The 19,668-nt window shown below is 37.3% G+C and overlaps 2 protein-coding genes across 2 annotated transcripts; one reads left to right on the top strand and one right to left on the bottom strand.

Moving 5' to 3' along the window:
- Positions 1–92: 92 nt before the first annotated feature.
- On the bottom strand, positions 93–6,597 carry ppp1r7 (protein phosphatase 1, regulatory (inhibitor) subunit 7). Its single transcript, XM_083888813.1, has 10 exons — positions 6,525–6,597; positions 5,260–5,355; positions 4,616–4,671; positions 4,278–4,343; positions 3,989–4,119; positions 2,592–2,754; positions 2,330–2,446; positions 2,121–2,225; positions 1,936–2,022; positions 93–1,845 (listed from the first exon to the last, which is right to left on the bottom strand). The coding sequence occupies exons 1-10, from the start codon at positions 6,562–6,564 to the stop codon at positions 1,657–1,659; spliced, it is 1,050 nt and encodes a 349-aa protein (XP_083744939.1). The 5' UTR covers positions 6,565–6,597; the 3' UTR covers positions 93–1,656.
- A 6,472-nt stretch (positions 6,598–13,069) lies between these two features.
- On the top strand, positions 13,070–18,093 carry LOC310927100 (uncharacterized protein). The gene is made up of 6 exons (XM_083889351.1): positions 13,070–13,309; positions 14,975–15,157; positions 15,259–15,516; positions 16,797–16,895; positions 17,147–17,164; positions 17,447–18,093. The coding sequence occupies exons 1-6, from the start codon at positions 13,243–13,245 to the stop codon at positions 17,530–17,532; spliced, it is 711 nt and encodes a 236-aa protein (XP_083745477.1). The 5' UTR covers positions 13,070–13,242; the 3' UTR covers positions 17,533–18,093.
- Positions 18,094–19,668: the final 1,575 nt, after the last annotated feature.

Genomic DNA, 19,668 nt, shown 5'->3' with positions numbered 1-19,668 from the left:
AAACTTGACCCAGAGTCAGTTCTAACAACAAAAGGCTAAAAGCAGTTGGAATAAGCTGCTCATTCAATGACCAATGAAGGTCACATTATGTGAATGACAGTATAGTACATAGAGCTGTTGTGTTACTGTACATAAACAAGAAAAAAGGGATAATACTTTACAAAGGTGATGATGACTTCCTGTATGGAATACCCAAACTATATTTACAAGTATATTAAGTTAAAGTTCCAGTCACCACTGGCCAAATATAGTAAGTAAGTAAAAGTAAAAAAAAAAATGCTAAAGTATATATAAGTATTACGTAATAATTGATTTTGTCCTTCAGTTTTGCTAATTGTCTGATATAGGCTCATATCCCCAACCAAGTGAGTTCTAACAGTTTGCAATTGCCAGCAATAAATATCTATGATAAAAACCAGGAAGTTAAAAGGAGCTTGAGTGTTAACTCAGCCCAGTTTAGTAACTTGTAGGCCCATGACAAGCCTACGTGTGGTGAACAAAACTCAATATCTTATACAGAAAGCTCTCTGATTAGCACTTTGTATTTAAACCCAGTGAAGTGCCGAGTCTTATGTTACCATGCATGTGTCCTTTTCACCCTGAGATGGGACATTTGTATCAAGTAAAAGACTATTTTCGTTTGTAAGAGAATAAACCAAGCCATTCACTATTGGTTCAAGACAGCAAAATGGCCAATCAAAATACATTAACATCTTCCTTTTTAATGTTTCAGCCAACAGTATTGAGTAATTTAGATTATTTGTACGTGGGTGCATTACAGGCCTCCATAGTGAATACCTTTCAAAACACAATGTATATTTACTCTGCGACAAAGACTGCCAAAAGAGAACCAAGTATGTGAAATGCCCATTTCTCACAGGAAAGGCAATTCAATAAAATGACAAGGTTCATCCCTTAATCTAGATCTGTATGGAAATGTTACTTGTTCTTCCCCGACCCATGACCGAGCCCCCTATCAACCGAAGTACCGTTTGTTTGGGCAACATACTTGACAACTAACTACTACATATGAACTCTCAGGGGGGAGGGGGGGGAGGGGGTGGGATGACGCAACTATGAAAATATCTTTGTGATACACATAATTATTATTTTTACATTCTTAGGAGCTTTACTTTACTACACAGGTCACTGTTGGTAATCAGAAACGGGCAATCTACATGGAAGGAATAGAAGTCAAAATACACATATAGTATACCAGTTTATTAGAATGATTAATCTTTTTCTCCTGATATACTTTCCTTATAAAAGAAAAATGTATGCAAGTGCCTCTTTACTTTAAACTGCACAGTGTCAGTACTGCATCTTTGACTTCCTATTTTGCTAAAGGGCACGATATGAGGGAAATGCCTTTGGTTGGAAATAACAAAACAACAATAAGTGCAGAGGAAAAATTAGGTAATTGGCTGCAGCTAGTTTAACAGTTCAAATCCAATGTAATAAATAAGTAAACTTCCATACAATAGCGCAGATCAAGGTGTGAATGAGCGCATACATGCACGCCATGTATGTTGAGTAAGCCTCAACAAGTGTGTTTATTGTTGGAATCTTTATCTACGGAGTTAATTTATGATTCAGTGAGGCCAATGAGGGAGGCAGGGAGGTGAGGGTGAACACTGTGAGGTTGGCAGGTGACTTTTACAGTGCAGTTTTAAAGCGGATGTAGGTAGCATCAATCTGGCGTACACTGGGAAGCGCCAACATGATCTTTCGCCGGTACTGTGGGTCCTTCTGTAGTGGGTTTCTTTCGAGATAGACCGTCTCCAGAGTCTTTGCATTCTTGAGCTCGTCGAGATCTGACCAGTTATCGATTTGATTATCGTTCATCTGGAGCGAGAAGGACAGACAACATCAATACAAAAAAAATCAGCAATGCCATATGACCATATAGTTACAACAAAATCAGCAGACCCATACCCAGAACTCCTGCAGCTCTGTCAGATGGATGATGTTTTCGATTTTCTTTATTCGATTGGCTGCAATGTCCAGGGTTGTCAGCTTTTTCTGAGTGAAAACAAATAGCATTTTTAATGTACACAACTGATTTAGTCGTACATGTTCACACACAAGGAAAAAAGCATGACCGTTATCCATTAACTCACATTGTTCTCCAAGCCCTCAATGACCTCGATGCCATTATGGCTCAGGTAAAGCTCTCTCAGGTTGACAAGGTTTTGTAAACCCTCAATTTTAGTGATCCGATTACTCTGCAAACAAATTCACTCAGCGTTATTGAAAAATGCATTACAATTCATCTGGTTCAATTCTTGTAAATACTGCCAATTGCTGAGGGAAATTTGAAGTTAAACACCTGAATACTTAAAACAGTCAGGTTGTGTAGACCCTCCAGATTCTGAAGCGAGGTTATTTTATTGGTGCCAAGAAACAAACTTTGCAACGACGAGAGTGTATCCAGGTTCTCAATGATCTGTGAACACAACACATTTTTAATTCATGCATGATAAATACCTCATGGCATATAATGTATGTATGTTCATCATCGCAATGTCACAGCAACATGTCAAGATTTACAAGACAGTCAAAATAAGGTTTAACACAATTAAAAACACTACCCGGATGCGATTGGAGCCCAGCTCCAGCAGCTCCAGGACTGTCAATTGTTCCAGGTTGGCTATGCTGCTAATTTTATTATGAAGCAGAAAAAGTTTCTTCAGTTGTGTCAACTGCTCCAGACCCTCCACCTTCCTCAGAACGTTGAAGGACACATCGAGCTGCCTGTTGACCAGTCAAATTTCACCGTTAGCATAAAATGTGATTAAAAATACAGATTCTTTAATGAGCCATACGACACACACTACCATGAACCATATCAAAGTAGTGAATGCGTCCTTGTCCACTGCAGATATGAGGCACATGTGACATTCACAGACATTGTCAAAATGTGCTGCTGTGTGGCTGTCATTCACATCTGTGCGAAACAATGTCAGCGATACTTTCTTACGTCTAAGTATTTATTTTCGCCTAACTCAAGTACCTCTTCAGTGTCACAAAAGAGACCGTCTTTTAATCTGCATCACCATGGTAACAGGCTCCAAGTTTAACCTCGTTCTGACCAGGTTATGTTTCGAGTTTGGGATTAAAATGCAGCACATTGCAGTCATTTTACAGTCACCCCTAAGAAATATTCTCTATGAGAGATTTTGATTCTCAGGAATCAAAGAAAAAAAAGTATGTTTATTATTTAATTAACAATGATGACACTGAACAAGTTTAGCAATAAAACTGACCACTTCACTTATAAAATAATATCTCCTCCATTTGCCTCGGGCGATATCAATGTAGCGCCTGAGGTGAACAGGCACTGACATTCATTCATTCAACACTGAAATAATGATGAATGAACAGGAGTATAAAACACTGAGTATGATGAGGTTATGGTCTTGTTCTTCTGCAACCGACCCGTTTCACACCACTGGTTTTGCAGGTTAAAAATGTTGATTCATGAATTCTCTGCATTACAGACAGTCAAATGTTTCAATAAAATTCTTTTGAATTTCAGTATCCTTTCTTGCCATTATAATGTAATATCTGTTTAAAAAGGTCTACAATTGTGACCTTAATAAACAAATATTTTAATGATGAAATGGAATAAATTACATAACTTATGGACATAAACCATCTCTATTTTTTACAGCAAGTTTTGTTGAGTCTGCGTCTGAATTAGACAAGAGTGACGGAATGTGAACCCGCCACCTACGCTGCAGCAGGTGATTTGATGAAAGTAATGCAAAAGTAACGTAACACATTTATTACTTTGCAAATAAAGCAATACTGTAACGTAGCGCATACATTTTTTAAAGATAATTAATGAGTAATATGTAATATATTCAATTTGCAAAGAAACTTACACAAACACTGATCATTATATCACTTTTTTAACTTCAGTTCTTTGTGTTTTTCATTTCTACATAAAAGAGATCATACAGATGATTTATTTTTCCAGACTTACTCCAACTCCTTGAGGTTGTGCAGGTTTTCCAGTTTGCGGATCTGATTGTCATAAAGATCTAGTTCCCGCAGTGACCTCAAACTGTCAAGGTTTTCTATCTTTTTGACGAGGTTTTGTCGTAAGGAGAGAGTCTGTAAAGTGAAATGAATTCAAAAGCAAATAGGTAGCAATTAGCAGCTGCAAAATATGAAATGTTATTTAAATCAAACAGGGGGAGAGTGGTTGAAACAAAAATAAAGTAAAATAATTCATAACCCTGACAGTGGCGCTACATACTGAGGTTACCTACTTGAGCCTTTAGTAGCACCTCCAATCCCTCAATCTTCCCGATACGACAATGAATAAGATCAACATCCTAAAAAGAAACCAGACAGCTTAGACCATTTTTGAATGAAATAGCGTCTATAAGTAATATAAATATGAATAATAAGCAGTAATATGTGCCCTTCCCATTCACTGACATTTAGAGACAACCAACATGCAGTTTCTGTGGTCAAACATTTACAAAACCTTTTTAAAATGTGTTTCAATTCCCCAAACTCTAAAATATCAAAAGGAACCAAAGAGCAAAAAAAAGAATGAACAGTGATATAGTAGAAATGTGTTAAAAGACTCTGGTGTCCTGACCTCTTCCTCTGGGTCCAATGTGATGGTGTCCATGTCAACAGGAGACTCTTCTTTACCTTTAATGACAGGGACTTTGTTATCAGATACATTTCTAATTAATGTTGCATGCTGTTTTATGTACCCTACTACATGCATGCTCTAATACTATACATTCTGTTTAAAAGTTGTCTGCTCATGGTGGCTATGATATGCATTTTTCTCATGGATTCTTACTTATATTGTATATTCTCACTGTGCATTGTTGTCCTGGCTTTTATTTTAGTGCTTTAAAGTAATCGTGTCATTTTGGCTGTATTATAATTAATGGCAAAATGGAATATTTAATTAATGTTTTACCACAGTTACAACTGATTGTGTTTTAGTCTTACTTTATTTTTTAGAGAGCCTATAGTAAAATCAGGCCATAGACTACAAATGACAACTAAATTCTTGGCTCAATTGTAGATATTTACAGAAATGTTGATTATTATGCATTATCTATGTTAATTCAACCAATACATTTTTTAAAGAACCAGTTGAGAGCAAAAATAGAAGGCTGTTTATTGTTGCCATTTCTTCTGTGGCAAAATCGGCTTGCTAATGCCTAATTATTAGGAAAGGACAGGCTGAAGTACTAAATATGTAAGTAAGATGTGAATATTTACCTGTGGTAGTGGGCTGGTTGGGGTCCACATCACCATTGATACTCCTCCTTCTGGTCTCATCATCACCAGACTCCTCAGACTCGCCCCGCCGGTCCACTACAGAAAGAAGATGAAGGGAAGTTTATTGTATCAGCAGCTGATACAATAAACTGCTGCAGCGCTGACACCTAATTTAAATTGTTATTTCAGTGACTAGCCACTTTATTAGGTAGGTACACAGGAAATGTAATCAAGGTGTGGTCATTTGCTGTTGTAACCTATCAGCTCCAAGGTTCTATGATTAGTGCATTCAAAGATTGTTTTCTGAATACCTTGTTTGTAACTAGTAATTGTTTTTGTTGCTGTTGTTAGCCAAGATATCACCCTGAGAACTGCCACTCACCACCATGCCATGCTCAAGTTTGTTCTGTGTATTGACAAGAATTTGGTGAAACTGTACATGTCCTGACACAGGGGTAATGATACAATATATTGGGAAACTATAAGCCACTCTTAGTATGGGGCTTAAATACATCACCTGTGATGTAAAAAAAAAACACCTGTGAATATTTGCAAAAGCTCTGAAAAATCCTGATAAAGACCCATTCATTTAAATCAGGTGTGTTGAAGCAGGGACATGCGAGCATGCAGGACGTGTCCCCGGGACGAGGATTGCGAAACCGTGCTAGAGTTGCTGAGTTGTGATTGGCTATTTGCAGCAAAACAGGCGTACGCATTACCAACACAATGGCAATGAGCGTGTCTCGATTCCCAACATGCATGAGAACATGCGAGCCCTGTCGGGATTATAATAGCTACCAGTAAATACATCGGTTACACATAAAACCCCAGCTACAGCAACGTTTTAAAGGCATCTTTACAGGCTAAGGCTAGTTCACGTGGAATACTGTTACCCATGCTAGCTAGCCAGTTAGCCAACAGGACCACAGTAGACAGCAACGACCCACAACTAGAAAAACACAGGGGCGGAAAAGGCTCAGAAAAACATAAAATCCCATTTCAGACCACGAAACAGGCAGAGAGAAAAGTAGCCGTACATGACTCGTCCAAGTCAGGATGAGTTGACTGAATAACACTGACTAACGAGTCTTGTTGTTAGCCTGTTAGCTCGCTGGCTAGCCAAGGATGGGGGTCTGCCTGGCAGCAAAGACAACGAGAAGTTGAATGTGCTGCTATAAAACCAAACCATGTTTATTTGAAGATAGGTACTGTTTCAACCGGATAATGCAAAGCGGATACGGCTGCATGTTTACATATTTACTGACCTTCCATGTCTTGAAGCTCTCCAACAGCCAGTGAAGCCATGTTTCCTGTAAACACTGCTGACAACCGCTCTGCCAATCCAGCGACGAAACACACGGGGGCACTGTGTCCCACAAAACCGAGTAACAGTAGTAGTAGAATAGAGAATATCTGGCAGGTCAGGGCTTCATGTGTCCGTTTTAGCTTACTAAATTAGGTGTAATAAGGGTTTTTGACCGTCAGGTTACTACGTGATATTGGATTACGTTGTCTTACTGTTTGAACCTATTGATCATCATTCACAACCTGGGATATCAAAGGAATATTTCTATGCATTGGTGATGCTAGACAGGCTTGTGTACATGTGAACAGGAATGTAACTTGGATGTATTGCAAATGGAAATATATGTGCAAACCCTTCATATGACTTTCTCTTGCCTTCGTGATTGATGAATTAAAACAGTGCCTATGAGTCAAGCCCATTAGAACCTTACCATAGCATGATGACTTTCAGTGGCTTTGGAATTAAGTGTACTTTCGCCACTACAAGTCCTAATAATAATAGTTATTAGAATGAAGATTATTTTGTGATTATAAAATATGTGCATTGCCCCCAATAAATTCAGCTGTGAATGATGTATTTTCTCAATGACTTCGCCTTTGATCTGCCTTTTCAAAACATTGCCTCTGGTAGAAAAGTTAATAACAAAAAAGAAAATTGTAGCTATGTCTTGAACAACCTGAGCATTTTGACAAATAAATTGTTGATTAACTGAAAAATTTAGAAGTTGGTAAAAGTGAGTTATTATTATTATTATTATTATTATTATTATTATTATTTTGGTTTCCACAGAGATGAAAACATTACAGTACAAGTAAAAGCAAAAAGACATTTACAGATAATGGAGAAGGTTTTGGTGCAAAGGGTGTCTGAGAATTTAACAAAGCTGTTGCATTTGGTATTTTAAATAGGATTAGCAGGATCACACACAATTAGAAAGAGAAAAATCAGAGGCCAGGGTTATTATCAGTAGTGCAGGACACAGGATAAGATGCCACAATAATGGAAACAGAGTTTGGGCGATGGTTAAATGTTGACTCGCGTGCATGTTGTGTCTTTTTCTGTCCAGATAGAGTGGCATGTTTTCCATTGTATCCACTGAAGTCTATTGAGGCTATTTGAGGACAAAAGGCAGGAAACTTTGGCAGCAAGACAACCCAAAAGACAACTAAAGCTAGTTCAACACACACAAGGTTGTAATCACAGACCAAATGTCCAGCAGAGGTTGATCTGAACTGCATCCATCTCTCCATGTCTCAATATTTGTTTGTTTGAAACTTGTTACTTCAAATAAAACTGTTATTTCAGATATTTCATCCCAATTATTGTACTGACCATACTTGTAATTCAGTGTTAGTGGTAATGATCTAATAATAGAGTGGATAAATAAAAACAACGAATGACAAACAATGTTGTATAAGTCTGTGTATTTACGTACAACTGTACTTAAAATGTCTGTCCTTTATATTTTATATTTTGGTGTTGTTCATGATAGTGTATATTTATCAGAGCATGTTTTGTGTTTACCTTCACCATACATATGAATCACACTAACAGAAAACAGCTTGGTATTATTTTCAGTCAGCCTTTAAAAAAAAAAAAAAAAAAAAAAAAAAAAAGTGTAATAGTTTTATAGTTTAATACTTTTATTATCAATCCAAAAATGCATTGTGGTATATATACCTGTAAATGTTCAACTGGTTCTGAGTAAGATGGCAACATTTTATCTGGTATTTATTGCCAATGACCACATACGTACTACACAGACAAAAACACTGAATGGGGCCCAGTTGCATTCCCACTGCATGTCACAGCTGAATTTTTTCATAAGAACCAGTGTATAGACTAAGATAACACATATGTATATACTATATTTAAGTAACCTAACGTTAGCAGCATCACAGCCATACAAAGTATTACAAAAATAAACTACCATTGTGCAAGTTTACAACATATTGCTGCAAAGACAGTTTATTTTAAATTAAACGACCGGGGCCTGACTCCTAAAATTCACTTTGTCTGTAAAGTCTCCTGCTCTCTCAGACAGACTGTTTACACAATCACATATGTCATGCATACCTTCCATTTTAAGATGCCTGCAGAAGGAAGTCAGTCTAAAGGCCTGGAGATTACATTACATGTCATATTGGTGAATATAACACACATATGCAGAAGTTAACCAAAGATACTAGCTGTACAAGTTCAGAATATCTAATCATCAGTATCAGTATGTGTATATGTCATTTATTCCTGATAACACAGACTTTTTACATTAAGCATCAGATGTGATTAAAAAAAAAGAAACAAAGATAATTCATGACCCAGATTTGAGATACAAAGACGAACAAATTGTTCCGTATTATCAGACTAACAAAAACAACAGACTGTGTCGGTCAGTAAAGCAAAGTTCAGAACTGTATGCTTTTGTTCACTGGGATGGACAATAATTGTCAACACATAGGATTGTGTTTAACTGAGCATCTGACTTAATATTTTTGGAAAATTCAGGTCACAGAATCATTGACAAGTATGGCAGCAGTTAGATTTACTTATTAACGGTTTCCAAACACTTAACAGAATGTTTAAAAGACGTGTGGATAGATTATGAATACAACCTGGGCCTATAGCCTACTTGTAAAGTGTGGCACAGTTTTGTATAGGCATTGGCAATATTGTCAAGTCAAAACTATATTTGTATAGCCCAACATGACAAACACAGAGGACCACAAAGACATTTAATGCAATAGAATTTAGAATATTGCAGAATATTCATAATAGTTGATTGATCTGGGTAATAATAAATCTCTTATAATACATCCATGAACTGACGACTCTGCAGTCAGTGAGTTGTCTTTACGGTCCAGAGCGCAGAACGAACAGGGAGAATCGACTAACAGTTTTCTTCTGCAAATATAATTACTGTGATACACGCCAAGGTTGTAAACATTCTGTAAAGTGAAAATTGTAAATTATAAATAGTTGATTGTGGATTTTTCAAAGTGTTATTCAGTTGTTATGCCTGTTGTTATTCATCCTATCATCATTAATAATATTATTTATACACTTTTCATTATGTTTGCAATTTTCAGTAAATCTATTCATGTTAGAGACAAATATTATGTTTTATTCAGGTTTAATTTGAATAGGGTAATACAGTATATTGACATGTGAAAAGTTTTTATCCATATATACTGACATGAAATGAATGGGTTTAATAATTTGGTACCTAAGAAATCTCAAATGGCACAGATGGTGCCAAACAGTATACCAAACTGTGCCAAACTAGAGAAAGCCTGGACATCTCTTTACTAAAACTTCTGTAATTTTACTCTACTTCACTTCAGCAGCATCAGACTTTAATCAGACAGCTCATGTCCATGTTGTTACATATTTCCTTGAGTTTAAACTCCTACTGCATATTTTAAAAGGTGATATTAAATTTAAACTTCAATATTTTTTTAGACAAGGGAAAAAAATCCTTCATATACTGTATGCTGGTGCTATCTGCATCTACTCTGCCACAGTGGCATCTCCAGTGATGCTTACACTCCTGGTGGAATCTCACAAGTGTTGTCTTTATTTTGATAACAAAATTCACATAGAGTTTGTCATTGAAGAGATAAACTCTATTTAGTTTGGGCATGTCATTTTCCAGCTGGCCTTTATTCACATGTTCCACTTTTCCACAAGCGAATATAAGAAAATGTAAAAATAATACTAATGTCCCTGTCAGATCATGTCTGGTGAGTTTCACAGCTCTGTGCTGTGTGATGAAGATAATGAGGATTATTTATCAATAACCTCATGCAGGTACTTCCGTCTAAGTATCAGAGCTTCATCATCTAAAACATCACTGTGACACAAACTCAGATGAATGAATTACTATTTTATATAATTACTCTCATCACTGACTTGAATGAAACCACTTTTACAACCTCGGCTGTTTCTAATCATCTCACCAACTGCACAGATATATCACAATAAAAATGTTTTATTGTCTTCATGCAATCATTCAAGACTAATCAGAATTAAAATGAATTGAACAACATGGAATCACTGTAATACTTTAACGCAGGTTAATAAAACTCATGAATAATGTGTAAAACGTGTACTTCTTATCAGATCAACAGCTGACTGGACAGATTGAGCGTCAGGATTAACATATCCTGTTGTTTACTGCAAAGAATAAGCATGGTAACTTAGTGCACTCTTGCTTTTGAGCAACCCACTTGAGGCTAAATTCAGCCAGGTTCAGTAGCCTAGCCCCTGACCTGCCGGTTCAGTTTGATATCGAAAGTTCCAAAATGATTCCACAACATCATTAAGAAAACAGACTCGCCCTTTCCTGAGGGAAACAAGTATTGGAAGTAGCACACAATAACAGGAAGCTGGACACTTTAAAGGCCATTCTGCTTAAAAAAAAAAAGCTCTGCAAGAGTTTTTAGAATTCATTTAATAATTACATATAACGCAGTCACGGGCAATTGTGGACGATGGGTGACATTGTAGAAGGACTAAGTTTTTAGGTCACATCTCAGTCAGTATAATCACTGACATTAAAATATGGTTTGAATGCAGGAAAAAGTGACTTTATCAGCACTTGTGTGAACAATTTGAAAATGAATGGTATGGATGTGCCAGATTTCTGTTTACATTTAAAAGTTATGTATTACAGCTCTAAACTTTACAAACACCACAGGTCAGGAAGGATGTTGTGGGTTATGGCCTCATCGGTTGCAACCGTATTACAGTATCTATGGCTTCCACATGTCCACATAACCGGTGTAGCACTGTGAAGAATTCGCCATACGAATATCTTTTGGAGGCAGTCTCCATTTATTTCTGACATGGGCAAATAAAAGAAACTCCCAGTGTGTGGTACACAGGAAAATGTAATTTGTAATGTGTAATGTGGCCCCTCTGTAAAATAAGCATGACGTACAGTGCATGAAAACCTCCATATGTGCATACTGACAATGCTAAACAATACACCAAGGCCATTCAACTTAAGGCCCGGGGACCAGAACCGGCCCTTCAAGCAATTTGGACCGGCCCATGGCCCATTAACCCATAAATAATGAATGTATTATTAAAAGCCAATAAAACCGTAGCTTCGCCTATTTCTGGCTCTTTGCGACATGTTGTGACACTTTGCGTCCCTTTTTGGCAAATACTAGTACTGCTGTAATTGTAGCCTATGTATGTACCAGAATATTTTGATCCAACTGTAGCGTTACCTGTGTCTTGTTGGTACTGTAACTTTTATTTTTTGCACTAAGAGCCAACTGTAGTAATTGTACCTGAATATTATTGGTACTGTTTGGTTTGAACAGGTAGATGTTGTCACGTGCTGGCTCTAGGCCTGCCGCACCTCCGCCGGTGCCCATTATGCTAGCTGTGGGGTCATCAGTGAATATTGAATATGAATACGAATATTATTGGTACTGTTACTTATATTTCTGCAAAAAATAGCCTATTGTGGCCATCGCACCTTAATGTTGTTTATATTGTTACCTCTAATGTTGTAAGAGCCAATTGTGACTGTTATACTCAAATGTTGCTGGTACAGTAACTGTAACCTTTTTGCACTATACGCAAATTGTATTGCACCTGAGTGTTGGTGGTTTTGTTGCTTACCTTTTTTTTCCACAAAACTAGCAGCCATTTTAATCGTGTTAAATAATTTATAACATGTTGTATCTATTTGTATCTGTTAAATGTACATGCAACACAAAATAGTGTATAGCTGCTGGACAGCCTTCCCAAAAGCTTGCCCTCCAGAAATGTTAGTTGAATAGCCCTGCAATACAGAAACAACATGAGCACACAGCATTTGTGTGTGCAGCAGCAGAAGGGGGGGGGGAAATAATAAGACTGTACCTTTATTTGTAAAGCACCTTTAAAAACAACCGTTTACAAACATACAATACATACACACATATAAACAGTAGAAATGAAACAGATTTCTTTACAGATTAATCGATTTACGGTGCTTACAAAGAAAGAGCAATGAGATAAAATGATAAAAATATATTTTTTTAAATAAATAAAAAGAGCCACACACACCCTTAAATACCATGTGGGCACCCCAAGAGTGAACGTGGGGGACAGCAAATCTCAAAGGTTCCACATGACATCCCTGTGTCAGTGTAAAAAATACAAACTTTGAAGTTTGTGTAATTATAACATGAAAAGGAAAAATAATATAACGTTACATATGCTCACACACACAAGCTCGTTGACAGACCAGTATGTTTCTTGCTGTGGGTAAACAGACTCTTTTTCTTTCAGTTAAAACCACCTGAAGGAGTCGCCGCAGGAGCTGGCTCGACCCACCTTCCTCCTACACAGGATTACAATATCTGCGTCATCAGCCAATCAGAGAGGAGACGGATTTAAAGGAAACATCGTCGAAGCAGAGAGAGAGAGAAGCCTCAGCACCGTCCAGTCATTGTCACGGTCTTTATTATTGTTCAAGCTTTCGCCTGCTTCGCTTCCCATGTCATTGACTCCTGCACTGGTCACGTTTAAATGGCTTAAAGGTCCTTAAAGGCAACCCCGGCTATTTCTGCAAACTGAGACGGAGACGTTGGTCTTTTTTTTTTTTTTTCACCTCCCTTTGACGACGGAACATTGACTGGAGTAAAGAGACGACAAAGAAGAAAAAACACACCCTGGAAATGCATTTTCTTTTCACTTTTGTGCTGATGTTGTGCCGCTTATCACAGGCTGTTCTCGCTCCAGTGGGTAAGAAGCTCGTCTCTGTGCACGACTGCATCGCTTTCAGCTTTCAGCTTTCAGCTTAGACACAGAGGAAAAACAACGCAAACAAACAAACATTGACTTATGAACGCTATTTAGATTGTGACTCTTGTGTTTATACTGAAGTTATGCCTTTAACCCTTCTTTTACTATTTTAATACTTATACTTGGTTATTAAGGCATTATACCACTGCTACTAAAGTTTTTTTTTTAATCAATTGTCATGAAATGTGCTTTGCACTGCCTTGTTCATACTGTTCCTTCACTGTATAACTTCTGACTTTATTTATACTTTCTTATACCTTGGTAAAACTTTCTTTCTTGTGTAACAGTTTCCCATTGATACAGGAACTCTCACACTAACAAGAGAATGAAACCAACCAACCCCAGTCTTTGTTGACCCTGTCTGACAGTAGTTGTGGGAGGAAAAAAAAGAGAAAGATTTACTGTATTTGCATGAGATGTCATGGGTGTGGCAAAGCTGGGACTGTTGTTTTACAAATGCAAATGCAAATGCAATGATTGGATGCCACAACAATGAATGTATTAGTTATTGGCTGCTAAATTAACTGTGAGCTATTCTGTAATGATTCATGGGTTTAAGTTTTTATTGATGAACACGTCTTAAATGTGAAGATTGTCGAGTTTCTTTGCTCCTCTGTGACAACCGATGGCTTGTCTGTGGTTTGTTTTGAAAATGGTTTCGACATCATTTGTCACCATGTTATGACATTTAAACAACTACAACTGGCTCGCTTCACTTCACCTTATCTTATCACAAACATAAGTGTCTGCAAGAACTGATACAGCCTTTTTTTAATCTTTTGTAAACTCTTCGACCGTCGATGAATTTATCACCTTTGTGGCTGACGTACTTGGGCCTCACTCATGTTCTAGTCCCATGTCACTCTTTACAGCATGTTGCTTTGTGATTTACTGTGATATTTAAAGCTTTATGTCTGTTTCTGATCACTGATCCAGTGATTTTTGACCAGTATTAGACCGACTTTGAGTATCAGATCTGCTCAAGCCTACAGACAACTAATGAATTAATTCATAATGGAATGGTCATCTGTGGCTCTGTGTTGGACAAAGCATTTTAGAAGTAACAATTTCTCAGGATCTTGTTGGTATGGCCTGTATACGTCTGCTCTTTTTCCTACACAATATTTCTCTTTTTTTACTCTCTTTTAATTACCTTCTTTTAACTTTTATATTCTGGTGTGAGTTTTCTGTCTAAAATTGTCTGATTCCTCTTATTAGTTGTACTATCTTTGCTTCTATCTTGGCCAGAACTCCCTGGAAGAAGAGATCTTGTATCTCAATGGGACTCTCCTGGCTAAATAAAGGATAAATAGAAACTGCATTCAAGTAAAGCATGAACAACCTTTAAATGATGTTCTGTAAAGACGGGACTGGGTGTACTTTTGGCCTTCCAGTTGTATATTTACGTTTCCTCAAGTGCCATGTTTTCACATGAGCAAGTTAACACCATGCCAGACCCACAGCTTCTTTTACTGAAGGGTCCGAGTTTCAAAAATCAGATTCATGTCTCAAAAACATTCTGACACAGACTCAAAGTCTAGCGCTGCATTTTGTAGTCTCCATATTGTTGTTTTTTCAGTGTGTGTTTTGTTTTTCTTCCATTAGAAACTGTCATAGTGCAGGCCCAGCGATGGGGAGTGCTGGGTTCTCAGCATTTCGAGGAACAGGTTCTTCTCAATGGAGTCTCTCTTACAGCCACGAGCCAGGAATTTAATAGCATAATCCAAGCCATTTCAGCTGATGCACACCTTCCAACTCTTAACAGCGTCGACCAGACTTCAGTGCTCAGTAAGAAAACCATAATGTGCTAAAAATGAATATGGAATCCAAGCTGTCGAGATCAGATTTTGTCAGAGTCGAATGCTTCTTGTTAATATCTTGCTCCATAGGGAACCACACTATTCTTCGTTCCCGTGAATGCATACTGGAGGGGACTCGGCTGCAGTGGAAAGACCGCGTCTTTTGCGATGGAAAGGTCTGTCTCACTCTGGACCACACCGACACATGGACGGCTCATGTACCTGAGGCCTGGGACCTCAAAGTGTTGTGGGACCAGGAAGAGCTGCGCACAAGGGCAGAGAGGCTCCGCCTTCAAGAGGGATGCATCAACTTAATGAGAGAACTGAAGCTTTCCGAGGATCAATCGGGTTTGTGTACTTGGTGGCTTTGAGAAGGAATGCAATTACTGTTATCGAGTTGGTCTGTAGATCCTGTAGGTTTGTGCTGTAGTTGTAAAGATGTGCAGATCAGTACACCTGTTGTCTCTTATAATCATATATTTCTATGTTGGATCAAATGTCATGGTGCAGAATAACAACTTTCTATATGTACTTATGCCAAACACTTAAGTGCTCTTGCCAACATACAACTTAAATATGTTCAACACTTTTCACATAATTATCTGAACTCATCAACAACAGCAACTGTACACAAACTGAATTAAGGGTTCACCCCTAGAAAACGTGTTTATTCACAAAATCTGGATTATTATTTGATCTGTGCCTTATTTTACCAAGTCATATATTTTATTACTCAGTACATCAGTGTTTTTTGATCCAAGGTACATTTTTTTCATTGAAAAAATCACGAGGCACACCACCAAACAAAAACGTTTAAAAAATGATACTCTGTAGCCTATATTAACAATTTAGTCATTCTTATCAAAGTGTCTTGAATATGTATATCCATATTATTTGCAGATAATTATTAATTGTTTGTTTTCAAAATGTTTTTAGACCAATTAGGTGAAATTGAGTAAGAATCCAAACTTCTCAATTATATTGCTGATGCTGAAAAGAGAAAAATACTTCAAATGATAATTCATCATAAAACAGCTGCTGATTTGTTGTTGTAGCATGATGACGTTCCTCTCAGGTGGTATCTTTGTTTTAGCTCGTTCTAAATACACTGATAGAAAAGACGCCTGTACTTTTGTCTATGTCGAGGTAGAAAGATTCATTTGGAAATGGTAACTAAAACTTTGTTTATCTTCGATTGTAGCACATTTTTCATAAAATTCGAAGCAGACGCAGTAAATACGCAAACTGTAAAAGGCATTGTTGTGATTGGGTCCAACTTTATTTTAAGACAGTTCTCAACTTTTGTCAACTTTATTCTCAATTCAGCTTCAGTGATCAAAGAACCAAAGTGTTGTTGGCTTATGAATTTCACAGGTCTAGACCTGTAGCTTTCTGGTAGCTCGGGCTCTGAAAGGAAAATGCTTGAATGCCACTGCAGGCTGAGGATTGTGGCAGCAGCTGATAACATTGAACTGTTAGTCACATGACACAATGCACGCTTTAAAAATTTAAATGGCCTGCTCCAATGATTTCAGTCCGTCACCACATTCAATCCCACATGTTTTACAGTGACAAGTTTTTCTCACAAACAGTCATCGTTCGTTTACATATTTGTTATGTTTTCTTAGTTTCAGGGATTCCTGTGCCTCAGATTCTGATTCCACTCTTGGCAGTGCTGACTTTTAGCGGCCTGATCTTAATCAGCCTCCTTCTGTCCAAACACCGGGGTAAGTGAAAAGGAATTATTCATTTGGAAACTGAAAATGAAGTTGTTCACCTTTCATTTTTAAAAGCACTCTTCGTGATGCAGGTTTATTTTGATGAATGTTTGCCTTTCACTGCAATTCCTCACGTGTCCTTATAAAATGCAGTATAGTTATAAAACATGTCACATGATTTATCTGGTATAAAGCCTCACAGTTATATGGGGAAATATGAAGCATGGTCATGAGTTTTGTCTTTCTCACCCTCTGCCTAGGTCTGAGGCACCCTGGAGGTAAGAAAACGGCACCGCCTGTGTTTTATTTTTAGTCTGTGTGGACTTGGTTTGAAAGGACAGTGTGAAGATTGAATATTAACTGAATTGAAAACAACATGCCCTTTTTATTAGCATGATGTCTGAATGTTGAAGCAGGTTTTGTGTGTCGGTTATGTGATTTTTATGTATGTATGTATGTATATGTATATGTGCATATATATATATATAGTAGACTAGCGATATTCCTGGTGGGGAACATTGAAAGTGATCTGTTTTCTTTTCTTTCTTTCTTCTTTATAGGTGTTGTTGGCTCACTTATACATTACCCGAAGGACATGACTGAAATGGGTCCAGAGCAAAAAGGCAGTGGTTATCAAGCCTTGTAATCCAAAGCTCCAGCTTAAAAGCAGCCTTATATTTGAGCTACATCCACTTACTGAACTTATCGTCTTTGTTTCTCTGTGAAGGCAATGTCACTAAATGAATGTAACCAAACCTTTGTCACAACAGCAACAGTTTACCACTGTAATGAACCAGTCTGAATTTCAGACCACATCATTGCATGCACTTTAACATGCATGTTTCACACTGATACTTATGCTGTGTATATATTGTTTTTCCAAATAAAGACCCACAGAGAAAGAGAGGGCGAGAAATGTATGTCCACTGTCTGCTGTAAATAATAATTAATTAATTTTGCACACTTATTTAACTGTACAGGCAGATGTTTTCACTTGTCCGAGACGTTCAAGTGCAAAAAATGAGTGGAAAAATACACTGAAAACTCTGCTTCAAGCACATACAGAATCTAATCCATAGAAGTTGCGAATGTAACCACTTGCAGTATGTTGATAAAGGCTACTGAAGTAATGAAACTCTGGGATTATGTCGAGTTCTCCAAAGAGGCTGATTGGTCTGCGTTGTTGATTGGTTTGTAAATATGTCCTAATGTTAATTGTGTTGTTGCAGCTGTCAACTATGTTGTTTCCTATTGTTCTTGAGAATAAAATTCACAGGAATATTTAATTAAAGATACTTTTTTCCCAAATGTACCTGTTTTCAGTTATTTCAATCTGCTGTGTGACGACAACAGATTTGCAAAAAAGACTAAATCCGATTCAGACTGGGTTTTTTTTCTGGAAATTGTTAAAGGGCCACTTCACTCAAAGAATATACTGGGTTTTTTTTCACTGATTTAGGTTAGTGGGGTTCACAATCCCACAACAACAGAGAAAGATGGGTTTTAAAAAACAAAATCGAAAACAGCCCTACACTTCTCTTCAGTGTTTCTGTCAATTATAACAAAAAGAACTGCAAAAATAAAATGTATTTATATAAAAAAAAAAAAAAAAAGGATTAAAAGGAGGGGAATGCAATTAAATGCAATTAAAAGCATTATTTAAAGCACCAAACGTATGACTTGTGAATAAAGGTTGGTCACAAACAGAATGCTACCTTGGTGCTCCCTCAATGTGAACAACAAAGTGCACAATTTAATGTCATTATATTTCCCAGTTTATTTTGGTTAGATTGATTAAAATGATCCCCAAAACACAGTGGCCATTGTTATAAATTGAGCTTTTATTATGTATTATTATGAAGCCATTATCATTATCTATATATTATTGCAAAAGTGTTCAATCATATCAGCGGCATAACTGAAAACAAATAAATGAAACCAATGTTTGAGGATGCTCTCAGATATACCTTCAGGATCCATTATCATTTGTTTGTGAATCCTGAAACTCGCACTAAGCAAAAAAGGTGAAAGTTTTGCAGAGGACAAGCCAGGTCTGTGGACATTGATTCCCCACTATATATGTAACGTATCTATGATATATAAATGGACAACCTGCAATAAGGGACAATGCAATTTACACTCCACTATAAAAGGGCAATTTAGTGAGTTTGTGTCTATAGTATGTCTAGCTGTTCTGTGTCCTTTGTGTTCATGGACAGGTTGCACATTCAACAGGTTTAGTGATAGACAACATAACAAGCTAACAACAATTTACAGCAACACACGCACACACGCATTCACTCACTCACCAAAAATCACAATATTGATAAAAAAAAATTGTTCTACAACAGTTTTACAAACAACCTGTGGAAAAGCTAACTGAGTGGACCAACCAAAACAGGCTTGGCCATGGAAAATACTGGTTTGTTGATATGACGACCACCTACCACCATGTTTGCCCTCTAGATGGCGGTACATATTTTTCTGGCCGAAGAAAGTTGTTTTCGGTCGACCAATCACAACGACGCACACGCAGCGTTACCATAGCAGTGCGGCAGTTCAACCAATCACAGTACGAGATACAAGCATTTAAACTGTGTGGCGTTATTACTCACCAGATTCAAACTGTTGAATATCGAGGTAAGTGTAAACTCGGAATTCTCCGTGATTTCTGGAAAAGGTGACAATATGTGTTCGTTTTTAGATGAGGAGAGTCAGTTTTGATTTACTTAGGATGAATTAAATAGATGAATGTCCGCGTAGTTTGCGTTTATTTTACGTT

This window comes from Microchirus variegatus, assembly GCF_963457635.1.
Source record: "Microchirus variegatus genome assembly, chromosome: 5".
In the NCBI taxonomy this organism is placed as follows: Eukaryota; Metazoa; Chordata; class Actinopteri; order Pleuronectiformes; family Soleidae; genus Microchirus; species Microchirus variegatus.
This window is presented reverse-complemented; position numbering and strand designations above follow the sequence as displayed.